Source organism: Anopheles coustani, chromosome 2, assembly GCF_943734705.1.
Source record: "Anopheles coustani chromosome 2, idAnoCousDA_361_x.2, whole genome shotgun sequence".
Classification (NCBI taxonomy): Eukaryota; Metazoa; Arthropoda; class Insecta; order Diptera; family Culicidae; genus Anopheles; species Anopheles coustani.
Genome location: NC_071289.1, coordinates 77,086,161 through 77,103,971, shown reverse-complemented (window position 1 = coordinate 77,103,971; position 17,811 = coordinate 77,086,161). Strand labels below are relative to the sequence as shown.

At 43.1% G+C, this 17,811-nt stretch overlaps 1 protein-coding gene across 1 annotated transcript; it reads left to right on the top strand.

Annotated features, from left to right (window-relative positions):
• The first annotated feature begins 1,885 nt into the window (after positions 1-1,885).
• LOC131265083 (uncharacterized) lies at positions 1,886-12,730 on the top strand. Its single transcript, XM_058267344.1, has 8 exons — positions 1,886-1,966; positions 3,921-3,951; positions 4,123-4,202; positions 5,447-5,591; positions 6,341-6,708; positions 6,933-7,085; positions 7,970-8,152; positions 12,158-12,730. Exons 1-8 carry the CDS (start codon positions 1,886-1,888, stop codon positions 12,728-12,730), a joined length of 1,614 nt encoding a protein of 537 aa, XP_058123327.1.
• Positions 12,731-17,811: the final 5,081 nt, after the last annotated feature.

Sequence of the window (17,811 nt, the reverse complement as noted above, 5' to 3'; positions counted from 1 at the left end):
CAACTGGCTCACGGAATGACTCACTCGGTTAGCTTCGTAGCGTGCACCGAACGGACATAGGAGTGGTAATTTATGGTTTGTGGAAACGGAACGATTCTTTTTTATTTTTCCTCCATACGACAGTTTTTTGCGAGCAAAAATAACATTGGATTCCGCGGAGCATGAACAGTTTTCCCGAGGTCGAAGAGATTGTGATTCACTAGGGTTTTGAGCCATGTCTACTTACTTTCAAACTTGCAGGGAATGATAGATGAAATGTTCGTTCAACACTTTTTTTTTTAAATAGTCATGGTTTTGAGATAACCCAATCGATTTTGTAGCTGTTACGTAGCATTTTATTTGAAACGTGTTTTGCAATTTTTTGCCACCCGTTATAATTTCAATGCTTTAGTTCATTTGTACTTGATTGTTGAGTTATTCTTATTCATTCAAGTTTAAACAAACAAACGATTGATAAAATGCTTCCAATTCCACCTCCAGCTCACCGACTGTTCAACTCATTTCGTGGAGCCGCCAGCTTCTAACGACCAACTTTTACTCGCCGCTATTTACACTCTGAACTTTTCCAAAACAGACGCAAGCGAAATTCGTTCATCTTTAAGATCATAGTCTACGGATTGAAGGTGTTTGCTGAGTTGGTCCCGACTAAAAGTACCGAATTTGACTTTAAGTGCGCCCTACTGTTCCTTTCTTGGTTCGTTGGCTGCAAGCTGTAAGCGGTGTTTTGTTGCAAATCGAATCATTTTCCCCGTCACTCCGCACTCGGATCCGTTTTTTTACCTCTTGCTGGGAAAACTTTTCCATCGTACCAATCGAACCATCAGCGGGCGGATGGAAAATCTTTACTCCATTACCGATTCGACAAAGCGAGCGCAAAAGGGTGCGCTAAGAGGGTTATGATGTATACGGTGGGTGTGAAAATTGTACACCTGATACCTTTTCTTTTATGAGTTCCCTTTTGCTACATGTGAATACAAATCCAACGGAAAATGGGTGCATTATTCAATGAAAAATTCTTTAATGCCTTGTGTCATGCCGGGAGTAAATCTTAACTAGCAGAGCGAAAATGTGCGAAAATAATGACGATACTGTAACAATTTCACCAGTTTTTGGGAAAGCGAAAAGGAACAAAAAGCCGTCTCAAAATCTGCCAAATTTAGGTGGAGCAAGTTTCTGTCATTGAAACCACCCCAGGCGAACGGAAAATCACTTCACACGTAATAATAAAAATATACAACAAAGTTCCAACGATCAGCCATCGGGAGGGAGGAAAGTTCCACGCCTCGAAACACTCGAAGTAGTAAAAGAAAAATGTTAAGTGCGATATAGACGAAAAGTGAACCGAAAAAAAAATCGTTGAATATTTCTGCCAATTTTCCACAGCACCCACAACAACTCGTGGGTTGCAGCAATAGGAAAAAATTGAAGTTAACAAAAAAAACTAACAATAATAAAAATAAAACCGGTGGGTGGAAAAACTTTGGAAAGTCATTAAAAAAAATCTCGTTAACAAACTTCCCTTACGTTGTGTAACGGTGAGCTGGTTTGATGATTGAATTTATACTTTCGCACGATTTTCGCACGAATTGGTTGCATGGCATGGATTTGAACGAATTACGCCTTAGGTTGCAGATGTGTTTTGACGATCGATCGAATTACATAGTAAATGGAATGAAAATTTAATTTCTAAACATCCAAACTGTTAAAAAAAGACTTGAAAGGATGTATATTGAAACTTAATTACGTTATGATTTTAATTTAAATTGAAGTTAAAAGTGGATTTCGGTTGAGCAATCCATTCTGCGGAAAAATGCTATTTAATCAATTCAATTTTTATATGTTTATTGAAATGCATTTTCTGTTTTATTTATTCTCTTCCAGGATCATGTGGCTGTACATTTTGCTTGGTTGCATTTTGAGCGGACTCTTCGACATCACAGCATTCTCCATAAACACGGATAATCAGGTGAGTTTTTGCTGTGCTTTAGGTATTGTTTACCTTTTTGATGTTCCATAATTGTTTGCCTTTCGTCAATGGGCCGTTAAATTAACCATCCCAAAACATTTTTATCCGTATCATTCCTTGATCCTTGTTGTTTTCCAACGGTATGTCGAATCTTTAATTGAATCTCTATAATGCCCCATTGAACGGCGTTTAATTAAAACTTTCGGCTATAACTGTCACATAAATCGCTGGACTTTGAGATGTTTAGATCGAAGAGAAGAAAAACAGACGATACGGAAAGACGTTTTCGTTCGGCGATTCTTTACGCTTCGCTCGTGTTTATGTGCTGATGAAAATTTGGCACCATTCTTCTCCTCTTCCTACGCGGATGCGGATCAAGAAGTCAACGAGGCAAAAATATCGCCAATTCACTCGCCGCCATCGTCTGCGTCGGTCCAGTTTCAAGCGAATGGCAGACGTAGCGGTTTACGTAACGTTTTCTAAGCGCAAACCGTCCGAACTGGATCTCACATCTGCATTCTATTTCCCATTCCTTATTGAGACCTTTTGTCCATTGATACATCTTTAAGTCCAGGTTCGGTTCGAAGCAAGAATATATGGCAATCCATTGGATAAAGTATCGGCCCATTGACCACCGTTGTGCACCATTATCTCCGTCGTTAGGATCACAAATTAACACTTGATGGAGGTGTTTGATCCGGTGGACCAACAAGTGAGCTCCATTTGTCCTTTGTGTTTCAGTATTGGCACAGGGAAGTGCTTAGGAAGATGTGTACAGGACGAATTCTCAAACCTTTCCGTGACTAGAATACCCTTGAAGTATGTACAAATTTCCACCCTAAAAGATTTACACGAATTTGTGTAAATTTTCCTGTGGTTTAACGTGGCTTAACAATCGTTCCATCGGGCAGCCTGTAAATCCTAATCCTGGCCACCGGCACCAAGTTAATGGCGTAAATATGTCACTTTGCTTCTGCACTTGGCAAAGTTGGTCCACGTGTTTCGGGTTCCCTTTTCCTTCATCGCTAACCGGGTCTCAGAGTTTGGTGGTGGAGATTTCGAAATGAAGTGAAAGTTATTGAGATGGCCAGGAAGTAAATTTCAAATTTTATGACCTCACCGGTGGCAGCCCCTGAGGACACGAAAGCTTCCGTCGATGTCGATCGAGTGCCAAACTCCTTTCCTGTTGCCGCCTCGTTCGCTCGTTTGACTGAATTTTTACTTCTCCTCCAGCTCCAAAATCCGATAGGACATTGGCGATGACGTTCATTTCCTGTTGCCCCGTGGCGAAAGCGGCCCTTGTACGAGCAAAAGTTTCCTGCCCGGTCGGGACTGCCGTTCCGTTTTGACCAAAAGCACCTCCACGTCCAATTTTCAGAAATTTCAAACGAAACATCGATGCAGTTTGGTTGCGGAAGGTGGTTGGTGTGTTTAGCAAACTTATGGCTCGGTATAGATTATTGAATATTTACCGCCTTAAAGAAGATTATACCCGGTTCGGCCGGGCGTAGAATGAAGAGAAATCGAGAGGACGGCGCATTGTTGGAATGCTGCACGGTTCGTTTGTTCTGATTGGATTAGCCGAACGACGATGAACATTCCGAACATTCCTTCCATTCAAACATTCAAAGCATCTTCCTTTGTCATATTGTCTCGTTGTGTGCCGGTGAGCAACAATCCTTGGGACAACAATTATGTCGTCTGAATACTTATTACTCTGCCGGCAGCAAAGAAAAACAAATTTTCGCGAGCGTGGTTCACCCAAAGTGTAGTTTCTGAGTTTAGACGATTCTTTCTTTACCTCTTGGCAAACGAGGGAACAGTGGTTTAAATTACGCAAGAATGAACAACAATTTTCTGTTTATGTATAACACACACACACACACACACAGATGTGATCTTATCAGGAATGAAATTTTCTAATGAATACGTCTGTTTTCTCTTGCCTATACAGATTTATGAGCCACAAATAGGACTTAACTATGGTAAGTATTGTTAAAGGTGGTTGACTGTCTATTTCTATTTAAGTTTAAAAATTAAAAATCTCCCTTGATCTAGCTTATTAAATCCTATAAAGCATATCGCTCCATAGCAAATTGTTTTATAATAAAAGCGTCTTAAAAGTGACATTTCAAAAATATTTTTTTAATCTCCAGATAGTTGCACAGTAGGAAACGCAACATACTTTCATGGAGAAACGTTTAAACTCGATTGCCGAACACAATGCGTTTGTCAGGTGAGTTAACGATGTATATTTTTCAACCAAATAAATCTGCATCCAAAACCTTTTCCCTCTAGCGTATTTACGTTCGTAACCAATGTTGATGCTTCGAGTCAGCAAAGGGATTTTATTTTGAAGGTCAGCCTTTTTTTGGAATTGGTTCGGGGATTACTTTCATTTAAGTACTAGGAAAAAGGGCACAGGAAGAGTTTTATTTGGATGGTTCCAAAGTGGCCAATTTGGAGCAAATCGGATCTGTTGACAAAGCAAAATATGGTTGTTAAAAGAGATTTTGGTTCACTTTTGTGTGACCCAAGTAATTAACCTTTCCATCTTTGACGACTCGTTTGATAATTGTATTGGAGTGGATCCTATAGGGAAGATCGGGTATTCAACCCGAGTGTCCTTTTTTCAACTGTCTCTGGCGACCGGCTTTAAGTATTTCTCACTGTTTTATATTGAATTTAGCTGTATCAGTATCTTCACAGAAGCAAACCCTGCAACGGGCAGCTTTTGTACGTTTATTTACTCTTTCGTGTAATTTCATTTTCATCCTTTCTTCTCCCGCTTTAGACCGGTTCAGGTGTCACCTGATTCGACACCCCGTATTGTCGGTCCGGATTCGATCCGGTACCGTTTCGGTAATTTGGCTGCAAATTCAATCAAAAGTATCCCCCGGTTGGCGCTGGACCAGCGCGTGGTGTAGGAAATTCGTTTTACGTTACGGCCAGAAAACTTTGTTGTCTAATCAAACAAAGTTTCGAAGATAGCGAGACCACGGCAATGTGAAGCCGCGGAGGAAAAGAAATGGACTGGACAAGGATTTGGCAATTCAGTTTGGTTTAGCTACCTTTCTTTCCTTTTTATCGTTCGTTTCCTGGAGAACAAAAAAAAAAAAAATAAAAAGGAAGCATCGGATCATTTTCCTATCAACTCCGCACGGGGAAAACCAATTACATGTTAGTCAATATTTGAGCAGAGCGATTTTTTCTCCACCTCTCGTAGATAATTTCTTTCAGCGCAAAATCAGGCTCTAGCAATACTTGCGTTTTTCTTCCTCCCTTATAAAAACCGATTGATCTTAGATGTTGGTGGGAAACTTTGAACACGTCACTTAGAAACCTTTTTTATATGGTGATTCAAAATGCTTTCCCGATTGCGTGTTTGCCGAGAATGGAAACTTTGTCACTTGTTGCCCCAAAACGGGTATCGATGGGTAGGCGCCCGATGGTAACCGGAAGTATTTTGTTTGTTTTCAGAATGGCCGTCACGCCTGTTCGACGCTATGTCCACACGAAAATCTGCCCCCACCCGTCGACACCTCGATCTGTATCGCCCCGAAGCTGGTCGAGCTGCCGGACCACTGTTGCCGGGTGTGGCTCTGCGAGCAACCGGCAACCGATGGTAAGTATTTTAAGTGGAACGTAAAGTTTTTACACAGTTTTTTTTTTAAACATTTGTTTTTCAAAGGAGTACGTGTATTGATGATAATTATGAATTCTCGGTAATTTTGAGCAACTTATAAAATTCCATTTAAACAATATTTTTCATGAGGGTTTTCTGAAACCCGGCCAAGTCGTTTTTCTGATTTAAATTGTTATCAGTTACCCTTAGTGACCACGAATGAACGGAAGAAATTTGTGAATCTTGTTGTGGACAAGGGATTTTGTTTTAAAAAATTGTTTCCAAGCTATTCTGATGGTTTTACTTTCTGACCCGACTTGACCTGTCAGACAATCTGTGTGGATCATTAATTTTGGTTGATTCCCGTACTACGTCGTTGTGGTCAACTGAGTATTCGTGCTTCCGTTCTGCGGCTTTTTGTGGTAGTAAAATAAGAGGTCACATATAGCAGAGTAGAGGGTTTTTCCTATATTCTGAAACAAAGTGCAGTGAACCATTGTTTTCTTTTTATTTCCTGGCTCTGTTTGTGGTAACGAATCCCCTGCACGGCTGGTAAGCACGGTACAAGTTTCCTACGGTACGGTGGTTTGCCTCCAACTCGATGCCACCAGCGGAGCATCGGGTTTTGGGGTTTGCAAGCCGCTAACCGAAGGCCGAAAAAGAGTGACATGCAAAGGGTGGTTGGAATTTATTGAATAAAAAACAAAAATAGGTAGTAACGCTAGAAACAACTGCAATCTGCCCCACAGTGAACGCCACCTGTTACAACTCGTCCACCACGCTGTGGTCACCGTGCTCGCAGAGCTGCGGCATCGGGACGTCGACCAGGAACATCACCACAACGCCTGGCTGCCAGCGGCTCAGCACGATACGGCTGTGCGAGAACCACCGGTGCAGCAGGTCGAACAATAATTACTACATCGCCGGAGACTACGCCACGCAGGAGCAGGGTGCCAAGGGGGAGGGCAGCAGCGGTGGGGAGCTAGCGGCCAGCGATGCTGCAGTCGAGCGGGCCGCCGGTGGCACAGATCGCAAACAGCTCCGACCGTACGATGGCAGCACCGGTTACGTCCCCAACGGTGTCGCTCTGGTCGGGGAAAGTGAACACCGGAGGAGGGTAAGTTGGCGGGCGGGTGGTGGAACCAGGTCATGCAACTCGGGGTGAAGTTCCGGAAGGTCCTTGCAAGATTATCTTACATCCCTTAGCTCGCCCGAGACCGAGAATTCATGACCCATTCCGCGCCGACGATGGCACTAGGATGAATAATTATCTAATGACCTCCGATTTTCCTTCCCTCTTTCTCTCTTCTCTCCCTTTTCGCTCCACCGTACCACCACCAGAAAGGGCACGAGTGCCGAAGCATCCAGCGGACGGCGTCCTCGCGGTTGCGGCTCGGTCCGTGCGTATCGCGGAAGCTTTATCGACCAAAATCCTGCAGCCTGTGCCAGGATTCCAACATGTGTTGTGTGCCTTCAATAACCACTACTATTAAGGTAATCGATATGATACGAGGGTAATTATGGTGTTGTCAGACACGTGTTTGCCATCAGCGAAGGATCAGGTTTTTTTGTTGGTTTGCCTTCAAAACGACCCAATCGGGCTTTGAAAATTAGGGCTAACGAGATTCTTATCGTTTTGCGGCCATCTTTAAAAGAGCAACAGTTAGATCGTTAAGCGTCGTGCAAATTATGTGTTAATGCCTATGTTTAAATGTTGTAAAACCATTAAGAAACTAGCGTGGATGAAATTTCCCAGTGGAAAACTTCACTTAAGAATGCGATTGTGCTAGTTAAAACACTCTTAAAACTGTTAAACTGTTTAAATTCATGATCAACGTTTGAAAAGCTTTACCAAATAAACAAGAAATTCAGTTTAACAGTAGGTAATTGAGTTTAATTAAGTTGATGAAACATGTTTCAATTTGAATCATTAAAAAATGCAAAGCAGTTGTTAAAAAGAAATGCAAGCCTGTCGTAACTTGTACACATATTTCATATTCTTTTTTCTCAAAAGATTCAATTTTAAAACGATCAATATTTAGATTCGTTAATTTGATTGGTGTTGTATTCTGATTGTTAATACATTTTCAATAATCTATCAAACTTTACTCAAGCGAAGCTATGCTTGAAATTTATTTTTATGTATTTTTTATATTTTTAATTATTAGAACGTTTTTGGTAAATTACTTACTCTGAGAATGTAGACCTGAGTCGATTTGTATTAGAAATATTGTATAGCTTTTGAGACATCTTATTTGCAAACTTTTCTCATTGCCCATTCTACTGCCACAGAATAGCAGATCTGACCTCATCCATTTTTAACCCCCACGTTAACACGCCTCTTTCTACTTCTTCCGTTCCCTTCCCTTGTGCGACAGGTTGAATTACTGTGCCCTTTGAACTCCGGCGATCCGTTCGACTTCATCGAACACGGCTACGACCTGTGGGACAGTGCGTCGATCGATCCGCTCGACCAGGAGATGCTGCAGTCGCGCCAGATACATATCGAGAACCAGTTCGTCGACGTGCAGTGGGTGCTCAAGTGTGAATGCGGCCCTAAGGTAAGGCTACTGCGCCACAAATTGGGGCCACCGTCTCGTTTGACATGGCCTCGATTTTTTCTTACCATTCCCAAAAAGCGAAACACAAAATTGCCTGCGACGATGGAAATGGTGACCAGAAGCCCTCCTTTTTGATCTACTTCGTCGGGCGAATGACAACGTCAAACAAATGGCCGGCCAAGGCCCGGGAATCGCTCTCGTTTGTTCGCGCCAGAGTGGGCAACCACAATGTATTAAAATAAATTGGGTTCATTTCCGGGAGCAAAGAATTGCCAGTAAGCAGGGCTCGGGAGCCGGTGGTCACCCGATGCTGTTGGATGGCCACTCTGCTTCGCGGTGGATGCAAAGCACAGGGAATAAATTTTCCCAACGGCATCCTTCTCGATTAGCTGGATGATGTCCTGGAGCTTCGTTGTTTTCCAGCCCAGAGATGGCCATGAGACATGTTGATTGGTGTCGTACCGTTGGTATCTCTGAGGACCTGCCGGATTCCCTTATAACGTTGCATCGCCACCGTCAGACGTCGTCGATCATGAAGGGAAAAAGTTCAAAGGAAATCGCGTTGAATGCAGCACAAGAACGGCTTCTTGTTTGCATACCACGCCGTGGTGGTGTTGGGGGGGAAAATTGAACACGCAAATGGAATGGGAATCATTAGTTGGCGTCCCTCTGGGGACTTGTGGCGGTGTATGCGTTTTGGATAAGTGAGCCATACCGTTTGTTGATTCAACACACACACACATACCGTCGTATTACAAGGCCGACATTACCTTGGAAACATCATCATAATCATCGTCTTCGGCAGGAGGCTGGGTGTACGTATCCGATTGCTGACATCTTTACCGACACGAAGCTGACTGAAATCGGAATCCTTTGCAATCGTTTCCCGGGTGAAGGAGCTTTCGCACCATTCCTGTCCCATCCGTCGGCCTCTTCTAGGACGACCCTTCTTCACTCCCAACCAAACCGAGATGTGGCTTCCCGAGCATATTTGCTTTACCGTTTGCTTGCTCTGGCAACATAACACACACTGCCAAAGATAGCGCAGTGCCCGGAGCATACCGGGTGTCCGGGTGGTGGTTTTTGCCCATCCTCAACCCTCTTCCATCGGAAAACCTCCCCGCCTTACAAATGGCGGTCGGTTCACCCGATGGCACTGGTGAAAGGACAACGACGAACCTCCATTTGCGCAATCAAAACAATTTCCATACCACTTTCCAAATCGAAGACCCGGTATCGGTATCGATAACGGGGTGGAGGTTGGGTTGCGTTGCGGTGCGAACGATCGTAATAAGGATGTCATTAGGGGAGGGTTTTCTGGGGAGAGGGTTGTGCAGTATAAATAAAATCGAACGGTAACGGTTATGGTGTTCCTTCCGTCGCCAGCGGGTTCCAGGCCACTTTGCAGTGAAACCGAAGCCGAGCGAACGACCGGGCGCCTCCATGCACGTACGCATGTTCATCATCATCGAACACCACCTCGAAACAGGTGCTATCGGGTGCGCCTCGAAAATGTTATGTTTGCTTACAGAAATTTCCTCCTTTTCAGCTGCTGCGAAGGTACTTCGGCTGATGTGTGTCTTTTTTACTAAAACCTACAAGGCACCATGGAAACAAAACGGTTCTAAAAAACTACCTCTCCCAAGAATGAGTTACGGAAGAAAATCGTTTGACTGGGCGAAAGGAAAGGGAAAAAAACCATGGAAAGGAATGAGTACCGAAGTGTGTTGAATGAGACTTATATGTCACCGACACTTCATTCCACCCTCTTGGACATGATCCGGAAACAGGGAAATAAGGGAAAAACTACCCCCAAACCGAGTCCCACCCTCGGCTGTGCGTCGGTCGACGGAGAAACTGTCACAGCGATTACAGCGTGGGTCGCTTTGTTATCAATCATCGTGAGTGACAAGCCGGAATCTCTCGGCCGAGCGGATAGAGATTTCATTCGGCAAGGTGATGTGCTAGTACACTAGACGCTTCAGTTCACCAGCACCTCCGAGACGTTTCCGAGATCGGAACCGAGACACGACCGGCTGACGTGAGACGGCTCAAGCTTATGGAATACTCGTGTAACTAATATCTGTTTTGACTAATGATCCCCCGGGGGCGGAAGGGCGTTCCGTTTGCTGGGTTTTGGAAAGAGTTAGGAGGTGGTTTTTCGACACATTGCTGGGGCTCGATTAGTGACGTAGTCATTTTCATGCAAGAAGTACCAGATGAAAGTCCGAACAGCCGAAACGGTAAATTTAAGATCCAGAAAGGGGTTTCGTCTTGTCATGTTTATTTCGGACGAGATTTAAGAGACACCCAGTATTCGTTTGATCTAAAAGCGGTATGACATTTTTAGTCTAGTGGATTAAAAATGATGTGGACAAAGGCTGAGTAGCCGCGGGGGGCCCCGAGCTTAAGGGGGCAACGAGATGAAAACCCCAGATCGCTAAAGTAACCGATTTTATTTATTCTCGCAGCGGCATACATATTTTGATCAAAGTTAGTACAGATGTATTTTGATATTGCTTAAGCATTGGTAATTTTCACCTAAAACCTTGCCAGAATATGATTTCATGAATCTTCTTTCTCATCTAGTAATGTTCGTTTGACTTAAAATGCTCTCAATTCACGGTCCATCAGCAAAAGTCTTCATTGTTACCCTTTCTAAATTGTTTTCGTCATCGCTGTTAAAATTGATAGAATGATTTGATAATTTGAGAGCCATTTAAAAAACCTTATTGTGATTCAGCACACATAAAATAACATCTGTGAACAGTAATCTACATTTGCATTTACTTAAAAAAAGAAAAAACCATGAAATTTATTGCAGAAAAATAATAAAATGATTAGTTTTTAATTGGTCTGTTAGGATGTGGAGGTCATAATTAACAGAACGAAATGAATTTTATTAACTTGTTCAGATTGCTTAATTTAGAGTGATTATTTTCAGATGATGAAGATGTAATATCTGATTTCATAAAACAAGTAAATTGTGTGAAAGGAAATGTAAGTTACCTATCACAGTATATTGTTGAATTTGTTTATTTATTTTAGATTCTTTGAATTAATATTTACTATAAGATATGTGACGAAGTTATTGATAATAACGAAATGATGTGTAGAATTTATACCTTTCAAAAATTGTGGAGATTTTATGCTGAAAATATGTATAAAGGATTGCAAGCTGTTGTAAAAAATAAGTTCAATTTTGGCCACAGGTATCGAAACTTTTTTTGCAATGGAAATGTCTGGAGGGCCACGTTTATCCAACCGCTTGGGGGCCCCGAACGGATTGATCCGCTTCTGGATGTGGACTTGACAAACAACATGCATTTTGAACGATGTTTGTATTTTTTCCTGCTGAACCTGCTGCTTCCCAAGAAGACTGTATTTCACCGCATGAAGCAAATCTAAATCTCTTTGTGTGTAAACGTTATTACCGCTCCAATACGTACACAGGTATCGTGTATAATAGGTCGAGCAACATTCAAGCACAATTTAACCTACCAGCTCGATTTCAATTGGACCCATTCTGCAGCATCCTCTTGTGTGCATCTACATGAAATTAATCAACAGCCTTTTGATTGCATCCACTTGGACGATGAACAGAATACAAGCAGAAGAAAAAAAACTGGAGTGTAGGTTGTGTTTTTACGATTCTCCGCGGGTGCTTCCATCAAGCTTGCGAGAAGCAGGATTAAAACATAACATCAAACTAATGGATTTCCCCATGCCCTGGACCACAACAGTCTGTGTGCTACTACTGCTGCTGGTTTTGTCTGTAGTGGAAATGCTATTAATTTACCCGGTTTCGCTTACGTGCTCCATCTTCGCGGGGTCATTGCCTCCGAAGGTTGCAAATGCAGTTTACTGTTTTTGATTTTTTCTGGCATTTTTTCTCTCCCTCTCATCAGCAGCAGCGTTCATCAACCGCTAGTTGTTATTTTGTGACGTTTTCGGTTTTCCATTCATGGCCGTGCTTTTTTCCGTTTTCTCTTCCTCCCAAACCAGAGCAAAAACTGTCGCCCTCGGAAGACAGTCGGGGGGGTGCAAAAAATGCCCTCGAGTGGCCACCGGGCCACGAAGGTACAGCCACCAGCTCCGGAGCAGCAACGATTGGCATCATCCCGTGTCGGCGACTCAATCGTTGCGCCACCATTATTAGCTTCCGGATCGGGACTGGACGGGCCGCCCGGCAATGGGAGTGGACACCGGCCGGAAGCCGACACCGGGGGTCGAGCGTATCGATTGTGGCCGGAAAAACAACCATCATCATCATCCCAGGAACCGGCCGGTGAACCGAAGGGCACCAACAATAGCTACGACTACTATGACGGTAGCGTTGGCCGGGGTAAGGAAGGGAAGGTAAAAAATCATAAACATCAGCAGCAACAAAAGGCGCACGGGCAGCATCGCCGGCAGCAGCATCGGGCGAAGGTGCACGGCAGAGACCGCCAGATGCACTACCGACCGCAGATGCATTCGCCGTCGCAAGAACGAGTGCATCCCGGTTGGGCCGATGCCAGCCCGGCGGTGGAGGCCGGAAGCAGCGAGGAGCTGCTGAAGCGAGTTCATCGAACATAATAAACTAGCCCTAGATTGGGACGTGCGGGCCGGAATCGGAAACGGAAGTGAAATTCGATGCGGATATGGCAAACTGCGTGTTTCCGGCTTCCGTGACTGGCGGGCTTGGGGGATTTGTACATGAGCTGAGGCAGAGGCAGGGACGGGGGTGGTCGCAATGCGGTACCGGTAAAGAGGAAACCGCTGATAAGTGGATTGAAGATGAACTACGACGAGGGTTGCTTAACGTTGGGTTCCCCCCGGAACGTTGTCGGATTCAAGAGCACGTGGACAAAGGGCGGAATTTTTCCCTACGATCCTTAAAACATCTCGAACCAACAAAGGACTCGGAACGAGAAGGGATGAGGGAGGGGAGAAGGGAAAGGAGAAGCACCACCTGCATCAACCTGCAGTATTGTACATCGATTTGTACAAACATTTTCCGCACAGTGTTGGAATTTTTATTTGACATCGTTCTCATCTCTCGATAAGTCCGTCGATGAAAAAGGAAAAAAACGGTTGAAAATTTGTCCTCATTGCGAAAGCCACCACTCGACATTGTAACCCCACACATGACACGCCCTGCATGCTTCTTTCTTCATCGGAACAGTTCAACTCAACCCGAGCCGACACTGCTTGTACATAGTTTTTAATGAATGCTGCGATTTGCTAGGAAATAACTTCGATTGTGACCGAACGTCGTTAGTCGAGGTGGAAAAGGATATTTACACCAAACCTACAAGTGTGTTTGTATTGCTGAGTGTGTGCTTGAGCGATAGGGTGAGTGGTTTTGTGTGCGTGTGCGCGAGTGGGGAGAACGTGATTGGGATGGTTGAAAGTTTCATTTTCCGTTAGGTTTTCCTCCGCATAACGGGGGCGCATCGAACAGCGTGATCATTTTCAGTAGTTTTATTTCTTTCAGAAGTAGGGAAATAAAAAAATTCTTTTCGCTTGCTTTCCGTTCGGGAGGTAAGTCACTTGAGAATGAAGTATTTCAAAGTGGCGATTGGCTTGACACTAGAAAAGCTTGCGTCTAGTAGTAGTAGAACATGGAAAATCCCTTTACCAGATAGCAGAGAATAGCGTACTGTGGAATAAACTAGGAGCAAGTGAATACACCATTTGGAAGGCAGAAACCGTGGAAGTTAATAGATTTGTGAAAGTGGAATTCAAGCACAAGTGATATCATGGGAAGTAAAGAACGAACAAAAATGGGTCGAACAAACAAAAAAAGAACAAGTAAATAAATAAAAATAAACGAGTCGAACATGTGAATATATACAGTCGACGAACCTTACTCGCAAACCACCATATCCTACAGAACCTCAGCTAGCAAACTACAATCACCCATCGTTATCATCATGACATCCCGATTTGCTGTCTATACCACATTTCGCACCACGAACGTGAATGGTTTCAAACTCTTGATAAGTCGTATACCGAAAGGGCGGAAGCTGGACCACCTCGCCCGGAAGCAGCGTTTTCCCACGGTCGCATTCCACACCACGAGCCATCATCCGGAGCGAACGTGGCATTGAATGAATATATCAAAAGCATTGAGAGTTTTTTTTCTTCTGATTCGTATGGTGGTGTTTTTGAATCGACAAAGACAAGAAAATAGAGTAGGAGTGCTCTACTGTGTGTGTGTGTGTGTGTGATATTGGGAAGTATATGGGGGAAACTTTAATTTTTAAAATGTGGATTCAAATTTAGGACCAAGCAAAAATAACATTGCTTTCAATGTCTGCTAAAAATTGAGTAATGCATGGGCAAAACCAAGAGAGAGTTGTACAATTTTAACGAAGAACATCGATTCATTTACCACTCATTTTGTTGATTCAAACTTGAGTCATAAATTTCATTACGAATTTATAGATTTCAAAATAAAGTTGGGCATCAAAATTATTAATACCAATTCCCTACGATTAGTTTTATGTGGAACCCCAGAACAAATAAATGAACCTTTCAAATTTAGCTATTTGCTTTGGTGCCATCTTCCCATCTACGAAAACTAATGTCAACGTGCATGGATATCGAACATATAAAAAGAAAAGTTTTCTACACCAAATGTCCTACACACGACCGGGAAAACACATAACACAAAAGCTTAAACAAAAATTATTATAAAACAGAATGATAAAAAAACCTACTGATGGGTAACTGATGGTTTACCATACACCGGTATTAACCAACGGTGAAATGTTGATTTAAACAAACAAGAAACAGTACACAGGACCACTTACACACAGCTACACCGAGTTATATATATACTGCACACAAGTTCACTGAAGCACACACACACACGAAGTATCCAATTCACATGCGAAAAGAAAGCAAGCAACTCTGAGATAGGAAAAGAGGAAATTGGCGAAAAATTTCAGAATGGGATTCAGTCATTGCGCAAAGCTAATATGTATATATGAAAGTAGAGATTAGAAAAAGAACATTCACAATTATCTAGAGTAATGGCGAGTGACCAACACAAATAGTTAGTAGGTAATCAAGAGAAAAATGCATCGCGATGTGGAAAGAACCATTAAGGCAGAAATTTTTTTGTTTCTTATTTAAAAATTACAACGGAAAATAACACACGATCTTGTATACCAACACAACGTGATGGAGTAACGATCCGATATCAATGCACTGGAAAATTTAGAGAGAAAACTATACATCAACAGGAGCAGTGAACACACAAGGGTACATTTGCAGAAATGGGACGCTTGAACGAAAATTATTAAATCTGTTGGAAAATAAGATCCGATAAAAGGCAGTTGTTCATTTCATTTCGAACATATGTATCACAGTTTATGTCACCATGAAATATTTCCAAATCATCCGAAAAACAATGTCATAAAATGTATGTCCACCAAAGGAACCATAAACGAATTCATGGTGCAGACGTTGCAACAATAATTCCATGTTAAACATTATCAGCCCGATCCAGTTAATTAAAAGCATTCAGCAGAGATGTAACTTTTTCATTCCATTATTACTCTTTGTCCGAATAACACAAAATACCACCTCATAATATTCTTTTCAGTGCAAAAGTTGTGATTCCTGTGTAGCGAGTGGCATGACTCATATTTCTCTTTTGCATTACTCAAAGGCTTACCCGGATGTTCTGCCGAGGCCGGTATACGATTATTAGGTAAATCCATGCACAGAGTTTATTTCATTTTTTGTTAGTTATTTTATTTTCACTTGACGAGGAAAAGTTAGCCGTTGTGAACTCTTATCGGACGCGGCTCGCGTGTAAATAAATAACAATGAAATATCGCACATGCCTCATGACGACAACGACTGATTGTCACAACGCTGGCCGGCGTTGGCGTTCTGCTTGCGTGTCATTATTTCCGCTTCCCACTGGGCACGGAAAGGTAAAAACAAAAACCGAACAATTCATCAGCAAGCCTGTGTGCAGAATCGCTAATAAAAGTTTAATCCATTTCCATTAACAAGGACAACAACCGCCGGATAGCGGAAAATGAATCGCGGACCTCGACCTGTGACCAACATCGGTGCAAGGCGCGGAAAAGGAAATGGATGTAAACCAGTACGTGGGGATTTTGAAAAGGATGCGCTTTATCGGAGCGTTGAAAATGGTTCATCTCGGTAAAGAACACCACTTTGTGCTGCTACTGCTGAATGTGAGTGAGGAAATGCGTGAGGTTAAGTGTAAATTGAAAAGTGTTAAAAAGGACGTCCTACCCTCGGGGGGAAGGGGGGCGGTGAATGGTCGGACCATCTACTTCCGAGCCATGGCAGCATTATCGCGTTTCTCTGCGCACGAAATTTCCCAAATACACACACACATACTCGGGCGTTGCTCGGTGGAGGGTTCTCGTTATTTATGCAATGTAATTATTTGGTTGTATTTATTTTTCATCGCAAGTTTTAGCCCATCGTGAAACGTGGTTCAAGCACCTTCGGTTGCCAGTGGATTCCACGCTTAAGCGCTATTTTCCGACCGATCAATAGTACTTGTTCTGGACAGGAAGGTGCTTTAAGGATAATTCGCTCGGTGGCGTGCTTATTAGGGTATTTTCGGATTTTCCCTTGGAGTGGCGTTTCGGATTCGCAATAAAAGTATTTGAAGCGCCTTTAATGAAACGTCATCAATTTGTTAATGGAAATAAGTTACGTGGGGCGTGTAAATAGCGTGAAAAAACCCGAAGAAAACAGCTTTCCAAATAACGTTTAAAAGACAGTCGTAAATGACAGCGAAGATGGTCACTATGGTAATCAACTCTAAGTGACTCTCGCGCAGCGTTCTGGGTGATTTGCTAATCACTTCGGGAAAGAACAGTACGCGATCAAAATCGATGAATGTTTGATGAAGAAGTGGAAGAAAAATTAACACCTCATCGAAAGAGAATTAAAACGGGTAGTTTCAGCTGACTTCCGATTCGTTGCTCACGGTTCGGCGCGCTGTTGAGCTGATGAGGAGCTCGCAAACGAGGGGATAATTTTCCAATCAAATTGCCACGGGGAAAGCTCGTTGCTGCCCGTGCAAGCTTAACGAAACGATGAAAGATGGCGAAATGTTCTTGATGAAACCAAAATCCCCCTCCACCGTTAATCAAGGCTGGCGTTAATATTTTGCGAGATTTTTTTTCATTCCCGCTACACAAGAAATGGACGCTAATCTAACGAGGTGTGACTTTTCTTTTTCGCTTTGCGCGCAGCATTACGCTCCTCGGTGCTCGGCTTTCGGTGATTGTTAGACAAATTGAATTAGTCCGGCCCGGTTTTCGTTTCGTTTCTCCGTTCGTCCGAATTCATTCGCGTTTTGGCTCACTTTTCGCTTCCGCTAACGAATTCGATGGTCAGATTTATGCTGTGCCATCAATTTTCATTTGACTGCTCCCTTGTCGAGCGCACCCTGTCCCGCTCCACTAAAGCTTCCCCGGCCGGCTGTGACGTCCTAACAAGCAGCGGCGGGAAAGCTGGAAGGTTCGGGTGACATGTGACGTTGTTTATTTCCTTGTTATCGCCTAATGAATCTATCAGGAGGTGAATTAGATTGAAGATCTGGTCCCGAAATTTTCGTGGAATGATTTTCTATGGCGACATGATTAAAGCCGGCCGTTGCGGGTCTTCAC

Bases quoted from the DNA above. Each gene is read 5' to 3' on its own strand.
- LOC131265083 (XM_058267344.1), top strand. From the start codon at position 1,886: ATGTGGCTGTACATTTTGCTTGGTTGCATTTTGAGCGGACTCTTCGAC. The intron at 1,967-3,920 runs GTGAGTTTTTGC...TTGCCTATACAG, and splicing joins CCATAAACACGGATAATCAG to ATTTATGAGCCACAAATAGG. The intron at 4,203-5,446 runs GTGAGTTAACGA...GTTTGTTTTCAG, and splicing joins GAACACAATGCGTTTGTCAG to AATGGCCGTCACGCCTGTTC.